This window comes from Tinamus guttatus, unplaced genomic scaffold, assembly GCF_059628265.1.
Source record: "Tinamus guttatus ecotype Peru unplaced genomic scaffold, ASM5962826v1 Tinamus_guttatus_pri_ptg000215l, whole genome shotgun sequence".
NCBI classification, from domain to species: Eukaryota; Metazoa; Chordata; class Aves; order Tinamiformes; family Tinamidae; genus Tinamus; species Tinamus guttatus.
In genome coordinates, this window is record NW_028288749.1 from 2,966,272 (window position 1) to 2,975,525 (window position 9,254).

The 9,254-nt window shown below is 59.5% G+C and overlaps 1 protein-coding gene across 1 annotated transcript; it reads left to right on the forward strand.

The window, feature by feature from the left end:
• The first annotated feature begins 335 nt into the window (after positions 1-335).
• BRINP2 (BMP/retinoic acid inducible neural specific 2) lies at positions 336-6,326 on the forward strand. Its single transcript, XM_088524866.1, has 7 exons — positions 336-619; positions 2,232-2,422; positions 2,577-2,776; positions 3,258-3,363; positions 4,077-4,313; positions 4,490-4,712; positions 5,086-6,326. The coding sequence occupies exons 1-7, from the start codon at positions 336-338 to the stop codon at positions 6,200-6,202; spliced, it is 2,358 nt and encodes a 785-aa protein (XP_088380992.1). The 3' UTR covers positions 6,203-6,326.
• Positions 6,327-9,254: the final 2,928 nt, after the last annotated feature.

The following is a 9,254-nucleotide window of genomic DNA, read 5'->3' on the forward strand; positions in this document are numbered from 1 at the left end:
ATCTGCTGTTAATTCCCTTTTCCATGGAGCTTGGTGCCCCATTCCTTCACCCATGTCCCAATCATGGGGCTGCCGTGGCTGGCTGACAGCGGGGACAAGCCTCAGGGCTGAGCTGCTTGGTGGTGACCCTGCGTGCACACAAGACATACGTGTGTGCACGTGCGGACAGGAGGCCTGTGCTCCCCCAGCACCTCCCTGCCTTGGTGCTTAAGGTTTTGGGGTGCTCTGTGAGGCCTGTGGCTCACGTGCCGCCCTCTCGGTGCCGTTTCAGGGCAGTCAGGGTCCCCGAGGACAGTGCGGGGCGAGAATGACGGAGCCAGCCGGGAGGCGGAAGCATGAGGCGGCGGGACGGTGCTCGCTGTGAGGGGCCCCGGCGGATGCTCGCGTGGCCGCTGGCGCTCCTGGCGCTGAGCGCGTGTTGCTGCTGCGGGGCGGGCAGCCCAGCACCCGAGCAGCATGTGGCCGCTGCGGCTGCCTCCTCTTCCTCCTCATCCTCCTCATCCTCGGCACCCCTCGACTGGCTCCTCACCGACCGCGGCCCCTTCCACCGAGCCCAGGCCTATGTGGACTTCATGGAGCGCTACCGGCAGGGCTTCACCACCAGGTACCGGATCTACAGGTGAGCGGCAGGCGCCAAGGAGGGTATGCACCAGGGGACAGCGCAGGGCATGGGGGCTGCAGTCGTGGGGCCGGCTTGGAGCGGACCTCATCCACCTCCCTGTGCGAGCGAGCAGTGCAGGCTGAGGGCCAATGCAGCCAGCACGCAGCCCTGCCGGATGGCACTCCAGCGGCCTGGGGCTCTGCATGGGGAGGCCTGCGGTGACGGAGAGCACGCAGGAGGCTGGTCACACCTGTCTGCCGCTCGCGCGCCCTTCCCGGTGTCACCCCGCACTCTTCCCGACGTGCTGCAGCTCCCACGCCCTCCGTGACGCACCGTGGCTCCTGCGCTGGGGCTCCTGAGGCCACGGGTGACGCTGCTGGGACGGGAAGGAGCCCTCGGGGGTGCTGCCGGCTTGCTCACATGCACGCACGCGTCTCCTCCGAGGCGGATAACGAGCCGGCAGCCTCTTGTGCTGCCCTCCTGGAGCGCTGGGAAGGGTGGCATGGGGACCTCGCAGGCTGCTGTCACACAGGGGCCTCCTCGGGCACCCTGAACATGCAAGACCACAAGTCACCCTGGCAGGCACCTGGCACCCTGCAAGTGGTGCTTGGCTTTCCTGCTTCCCTCCTCCTCCCCCGTCTCTCCCAATCAGCCCTAATTAAACTGTCTGAAAGCCACAGCCTGATTTTAATTAGAGCAAAATGGTGACGATTAGGCAGAAATTGGCCGATCATTGTTTACAGCGGCAGCCACGGCTGCTGGGCCGGGCTGGGCGATGCCAGTGCCGCGGGGCTGGGGCCAGCGCGGCCACTGCCAGCGGAACGGCCCATACAGATGCAGCCACCCGCACGTGCTCCCTTCCCGACAGCCTTCCCGACAGCCGAGGGTGAGCGTCCCTCGCCCTCTCTGTGATGACAGCTCCTCCCAGCATGGTGACAGCTCCCCGCACAGCTCATCCCGGCATCTCCAGCCTTGCGCCCAACGCTATCAACGTTTAAATGCAATAAACACCCAGCGGTTGGATTTTCACCCAGATCCATACGGATGTAATGTACGAGAGGGGAATCAAAGATGGATTAGTCCCGTCCAGGCTTGCTCGTGTGTGATGGAGCTGGGCCCAATAGTGATTAACGCCAAGCGGAGGTGGCTGATTTGTCAATGCTAACGGACACCTCCGATGCTTGTAGCTCATGATTACCATCGATGGCTTAGGGAGGGCCTCAGGTTTTCATCCGGGCTCCAGCTTTAGCTGGCAGCATCAGTACGTGATCCCAAGGCCAGGGAGAGAAGCACACCTGGGTCCTCCTCTGCAGCCCTGGCCGTCACCCCGCGATTCCGCACTGAGGAGCTGCAGTAGGGGCAGGTCCTTCCCCTCCAGCTCCACCAGGGAGAGGGGGAGGCTGCAATGGTCCCTTTGGAAGCTTTCCCAACTATTAATCCCCTGTAGCATCGCAACTACTTGCTTTGCCCTGCTGAAATCCAGTTCATCCTCTTTGAGCGTCTCGCGCATCCCTCAGGCCTCCAGAGGTGGTCCTGGGCTTGCACCTGTCCGAGGAAAGTCCTGCCGGCTGGTTTTCCTGTTTCCCGACTCCCGCAGCTCACGGCCGCTCTCCTTGGCTTCTTTCTGCAGAGAATTTGCTCGCTGGAAGGTGAATAACCTGGCCCTGGAGAGGAAGGACTTCTTCAGCTTGCCGCTGCCCCTCGCTCCCGAGTTCGTCCGCAATATCCGCCTGCTGGGACGCAGGCCCAGCCTGCAGCAGATCACCGACACCCTCATCAAGAAGTATGGGACGCACTTCCTGCTGGCCGCCACGCTGGGAGGTGAGCGCTGCCTGGCCGCGCGGCTGCCAATACCCTTTTCCAATCACATGGAGGGTCTGCAAAGCAAATGCTAGAGATGGTTTTGGAGAAATAGGGCCAAGGGAGGGGAGAAAAGAAAGCAGCTGCTCCTGAAACACATGGCGTGTCCCTGCAGGAGAGGAGTCCCTGACCATTTTTGTGGACAAACGCAAGCTGAGCCGACGAGCGGAGCCCGTCAGCGCCGCAGGAGGGGCCGGCAACGGCTCCACCGTCTCGCTGGAGACACTGCACCAGCTGGCTGCCTCCTACTTCATCGACCGGGAGAGCACCCTGCGCCGGCTGCACCACATCCAGATCGCCACGGCGGCCATCAAGGTAGGCGAGGAGCGCAAGGGAGAGGGCTGTGCGGGGAGACTGCACCCTGGGCCTCGCCAGCGGCCAGTGAAAGCTGCGTGGGGCTGCTGCAGCCCCTTGCACGTGGGTAGCACAGTCCCTCGTCCCAGGGGAGCAAGCAGCCCTCGGGACTGTGGGGAGAGCAGGGGGTGGGCAAGCCCCAGCCCTGTTAGTGCGTTTGCTGCTTCTGGGAAATTGGGCACGCTAATGAAGCCACATTTTCCAGCGGGCTGGAGGCAGAGCTGCTGGCTGTCAACAGGCCAATTAGCAGGCAATTAGGGCTCTCCAAGCATCCCGGTGGCCTCCCCAGGCTTCGGGTGGCCTGGCCAGCTCCCTTGAGAGCTGCTCAGAGCCGCTCTGCGCACAGCGGTGACCCTCAGCACAAGGGAGCATTTAGCTGAGTGGCCCCTGTCCCGTGTCTCTGTGTCCCTGCGAGCCCTTGACGGCCTTTGCTCCTGCCCAGGTAACGGAAACGCGGACGGGACCACTGGGCTGCAGCAACTACGACAACCTGGACTCGGTCAGCTCCGTCCTGGTGCAGAGCCCTGAGAACAAAGTGCAGCTCCTGGGTAAGGGCCGGGCCAACCACAGAGGGCAGCGGCGGGGAAGGGGCCGCAGCTGGAAAAAGCACATTGCAAATACTTATGGGGGGCCTTTAGGAGACACGCAAATCTGGGGTAACCAGGACCCTTTGGGCATCATCAGCCCTGCAAGGTGAAGCTGAGGAGATGGCTTGGTGCCCTGGGACCCACCAGAGCCGTGTGGGCAGGCCCGCGCCGGGCAGGACGCCCAATGCAAGCCGGGCGCTGGCTCCAGCCTCAGTGCCCACGCAAGCCGATCGATGGACAAGGCGCTGGCGAGCGTGGGGGCTGCCAGGCGCTCTGCAGGGAGGCAGGGATGCGTGGGGACAGCGCCGCTGCAGGTGCCACCGTGGGATGCCACTGTGGGATGCTGGCGGGCACGCAGGCGCCACTGGACAGGATGGGCTCGCTGCTATTAAGCTGTTGCTTTTTAATGTAAGGGCTGGGGAGGGAGGAGGAAACAAAGCTGGGCAGGAAGAGGCTGCTGCTCCTTCGCCAAGAGGAGCCAAGATCAATGCAGAGGCCAGACACGCGGCTCCGAGGCAGACAGACGTGACTATGGAATGGAGCCGCTGCCCGGGGCCATGGTGCTGAGGAGCTGTCACCACCATGGCCAGGGCCGGGTGCCAGCGAGGAGGGAGGCCAGGGGCCCGGCAGGGAGGGCCTGCCGCGCACTGACTGTGTGGATCCTCTCGCCGCAGGGCTGCAGACGGTGCTGCCACGACACCTGCGGGAGCGCTTCGTGGCGGCTGCGCTCAGCTACATCGCGTGCAGCTCGGCCGGGGAGCTGCTGTGCCGGAGCAACGACTGCTGCTGCCAATGCCGCACCGCCTTCCCCCAGTGCAACTGCCCCGAGGCTGACATCCAAGCCATGGAGGGCAGCCTGGCCCAGCTGCAGCGTGCCTGGGAGAACCACCACGGCCAGTTCGAGGAGTCAGGTGAGGGCAGTGCAGCTGCCCCGCACTGCCACCAGTGCCAGCCACGTGGCAGCCAGTGACACTGAGGGGCAGCACAGGGCAAGTGGTGACCGGGAGGAAGAGTGAGTGGCGGCAGTTCCCGTGGTGCCTTTGCTGTCGCCTCCCCAGCTCTGCTAACGCACTCCCTCTCCTCGCAGAGGAGTTCCAGGCCTTGGTGAAGAGACTCCCGGGGGACCGTTTCCTGAACAGGACGGCCATCTCCCACTACTGGGCCATGGACCTGGATGTCCAGCACCGCTACCAGCAGCTGGGCACCAGCCTGAAGCTGCTCTCCAGGAAAACCCACCGAATCATCCGGCGGCTCTTCAACCTCAGCAAACGCTGCCGCAGGCAACCTCACTTCAAACTGCCAAAGGAGAGGTAGGACATCTCCTCCCAGCCGTGCTGGTGTGGCCCTGTCCCCAGGCTGGGAGCATAGGCCAAATCCCCAAGCAGGGTTCAGACCCACTTCCCATCTTCCTGTCTGTAGGGCCCCCCAGGAGCCCCCACCATGACTGAAGGAAGGCTGGTGGTGAGAAGTCAGTAGAGGCAACTTTGGCCTGGGGACGTGGTCCTGGTGAACTGGGTTAAGGCCTGGGTGTGAAAAATGGGGCTCAGCACAGAGGGAGTCACCAGAAGTGCAGTATGATCCCAGGAAAACATACACAAGGTCTTCCCTAGAGAAGGTCAGTCGCTCACCCACAAATGTCCCCCGTAAGCATTGCTGCTGCCTCGCTTCCTTCCCCTCCGCTAGGTCTCTGCCTTACTGGTGGAGCCGCGCTCAGTCGTTCCTGTACTGCAGCGAGAGCACCGTGCCCGGGACGTTCCTGGAAGAAAGCCACAGCTGCAGCTGTCCCCCCGAACAAGCCTCCTGCCAGGGGCCCATCCCTTGTGCCTTGGGCGACGGGCCAGGCTGCGCCAGCTGTGCCGAGGACAACACCACGCGCTGCGGGGCCTGCAACCACGGCTACGTGCTCACCCAGGGCTTCTGCCGTCCCGAGGTGGCTGACTCTCTGGAACGCTACCTGGGCCTTGAGACGGACCTGCAGGACTTAGAGCTCAAGTACCTCCTCCAGAAACGGGACAGCCGCATCGAGGTGCACTCCATCTTCATCAGCAATGACATGCGCCTGGGGAGCTGGTTTGACCCATCCTGGAGGAAGCGCATGCTGTTGACCTTGAAGAGCAACAAGTACAAGCCTGGCCTAGTTCACGTGATGTTAGCCCTCTCGCTGCAGATCTGCCTCACCAAGAACAGCACCCTGGAGCCTGTAATGGCCATCTATGTCAACCCCTTTGGGGGAAGCCACTCGGAGAGCTGGTTCATGCCGGTCAACGAGGGCAGCTTCCCAGACTGGGAAAGGACTAACGTAGATGCCTCTGCCCAGTGCCAAAATTGGACACTCACTTTAGGGAACAAGTGGAAAGCCTTCTTTGAAACAGTCCACGTCTACTTGCGAAGCCGCATCAAATCTCTGGATGACAGCTCCAACGAGACAATCTACTATGAACCCTTGGAGATGTCAGATCCCTCCAAGAATCTAGGGTACATGAAAATCAACAGCTTGCAAGTCTTTGGCTACAGCCTGCCCTTTGAACCGGATGCTATTCGCGACCTGATCCTTCAGCTAGACTACCCCTATACACAGGGCTCCCAGGATTCAGCCATGCTGCAGCTTTTAGAGATCAGGGACCGGGTGAACAGGCTGTCACCCCCTGGCAAAACCCGCCTTGACCTCTTCACGTGCTTGCTCCGCCACAGGCTCAAGCTGGCCAATAACGAGGTGGCAAGGATCCAGTCCTCCTTGAGGGCCTTCAACGCCAAGCTGCCCAACGCAGTAGAGCAGGAGACCGGCAAGCTGTGCAGCTAACAGCCAGGGCTGTGCAGAGCTCAGAGCAAGGGGCTGGGGAAAAGGACTATAGTAATAATGCTAATAATAACCACCCTTAAAAAAATTAAAGCAAGGCCTTACCTTGGTGCCAACTGTGTGCTTCCATGGTAGCCCCAGCAACTGGCCAAATGGATGGTAGGGCTTGTGCTCAAGGAGGAAGCCCGCAGGAGCACACAGGGTGGCATGTGCAGCTCAGACTGCGTCAAGCATGGGGATACTGCCAGGAAGCCCAGCCTGCAGGGCCCAGGTTTCAATGCGCCTCTCCGCTGTCGTGCTCAGGAGGATGCGCAGCCACGCGGGCTTGCAGGGGGAGCAGCTCGGCAGAAGGCAGCCACAGGCAGGCAAGGAGCGAGCCCTGGGACGCCGCTGGCCCTGTGCACCAAGGGTCCCCTGCGCCCCGTTGTGTGGAGAAGGCAGCAGTGCGTCCTCGGCACCCTCCCTTTTGTATTCTTTTTAAGAGAGGTTTCTACCACCACCTTTGCTTTGCCTCCCCGTGCTCCTCCTAGGGTGGTGTCATTGCACACAGGCTTGTGGCACAGGGCTGGGGCCCTCCCTGAGGCCTCTTGGCCCCATTTGGGTAAGGTGAGCGTCTTGGCAAGGGTCCGTGGCCCACCGCGCTCAACCCATACCGCGATACGCCAAGACTGGACGGCGACACTGATCGTGCAGGCGAGGACTTGGCTTCTGCCCCAGGGATGCTGCTGTTATGGACAAGGTGGACATCCCTGGGCCACTTTTCCTTATGACAAAAAAAAAGAAAGAAAAAAAGAAAAAAAAAGTTTTATTTATGTATTTATTTGGTTGTCTTGTTTTAGAGGGCTTTTTTTTTCTAACTTATTTATTTGGGGAGGGTCATTCCTTGTCAGTGGCTTCAGCCATGGGACATCTTAGTAAAATGTTATCTGTTTAATATATTTTTTTAAAAATGCCTTTTTGAGCAAAAGAGCAACCAAAAACAAGCAGGAAAAAAAAGGAACAGTTACTGTCAGTTACTGGCTTTTCTGTGGCTGTGTTTGGAAGGGGATGTAGAGGAGGCCACACATTCAAGGGCCTTGCTTCCAGCACCCCCCTGCATGTGCCACCCCCATCTCCACCTCAGGTGCATTCTGAAAACAGAGGGAAGATGGCCCTTGGCTCTAGCGTTAGAAGAGATGGTGAGCAGCTGCCCTTCACCTATCCTTTCTAGGCCACTTGGTTTGCCAGTGATGACATCACCCAGCAGCCATCTTTGTCAGACTGGAGCGTCTTGGCTCCCTGACTTGGTCTGCCCCATACTTTTGGTAACCTTGAGTGCCTTCTCAGGGCCCTCTCTAGCGTGTAAGGGAGAACTGGAGCCAGCCCAGAAGCCCTTCGGCTGGGACCTGCCGCCATGCTCCACACACCTCGGTCCCCACGCAGCCCAGCAGTGCCACACGCCCGCACCCGTGCTGCCTTGGTGACACAGAGTGGGCTGCATCTTACCACACACAGAAGGTGTATGGGGAAGGCTCAGTGCCCAACTGAGGCCCCGGCGTGGCGCTCGCCACCTGGCCATGCTTTGTAGCTCCCTGATCGGGGCCATGTGCATGAACGTGAAAAAAAGGATGAAATACATAGATATAAATCCATAGGCATCCTCCTCAGCTGGAAGATCTTGCCTATTTGCAAAAGCTGCAGCAAGCCCCCCCCCTCCAGCCTTGCCTGAGACAGATAAAGAGATAAGCAAGGCAGGGGGATAAAACCCAGGAGAGGAAACTGTGCTTGCTATTTATATTCCCTGTCTAATCTATCAATCCATCAGGCAGTCCACTGTGGTTATAGCATCCCTCAATCTGTCACTTGGGTTTCTGCTCTCCCTGCATCTGCCTTGCCACCCTTCACCCCCCTTCTTCTTCAGTCCTGAAAGGGAGACCAACTCAAGAGTTTGGCAGAGCCACTGGCTTGGTTTCTGATGCTCCTTGTGCAACTCATCTTGCCTGGAGAGTGCGGTGATGGTGGCCTGGAGCACAAAGAGCAACTGGGTTCAGCCGTGCCTGGGTGGTTGGCACCGACTATGGGGAAGTCTTGACCACTTGAGGCCGTGTCAGTCAGAGAGACCAAGTTTCTCGTTTTTGCCAAGCACACTCCTGGGTCTTCGGTGGCTGCTTCATCTCTCCCTAACGCCGAAGCTCAGGACTGTACCCTTCCTCTTCTCCCATACTGTGTCTCCTCTAAGCAGAGCTTGTCTCATTGTGTTTTCCTCCATACTTAACCTAGCAGCTGCTATCCAGCCTAAAGGCACTCAGACACAAATGCAACGGGCAGCTGGGAGCTTAGCCGGCATCTCAAAGACTCTGGGACTCCAAGAGGAGCTCTTCCAGCAGACTCATGCTGAGCAAGAGCACAGACGTGCTCCTCACCCCGGCAAGTGAAAGCCTCAAAATGCTCATTTCCATATGAATTCTTTGTTGCTATACAGAATACATGAAAGCAGTAACTCATGTGACCAGTGGCAAAGGCTTCACAGCAGCCCAAACATCATGGGAAATGCATCCGGGCACTGTCGGGGCACGCACACGGGTCTCCTTTTGGCTTGCAGACAATCCATGCAGCAGGAGGCCGACCCCAGGCTTATCCATCCTAGGGTCAGCTCTGAGCTGGGCACCACTGTCCATATGACAGCCAGGGGATGCCACAAGAGCTGCACTAACATCTCCCCTCCTTGCAGCCCAGTGCTATTAGGCCATGTTGCCCAAAAGCACAGGGTCACGACCCAAACCATTGAGTCCCAGCTGGAGCGAGTCCAGGGCTGTATCCACAACTATCCCGGCTTCCTGGCTCACTCTGGACCAGCATCAAGGTAATTACAGTGGCGGAATGAATACAGGCTCAATAACACTGGAAACAACCCCAGCTGCCAGTCCCTCATTACAGGCAAGGCTGAACTGTTCCATGCTCAAACAGGGAGAAGGCGGGGGAGGACCCGGAGTTTTGCTGACAAATTGCTGGATTTGGGAAGAGGAGCACATCCATGCATTTTGCTGCTGGGAACAGGGCGCGCGCTTGAGTTACA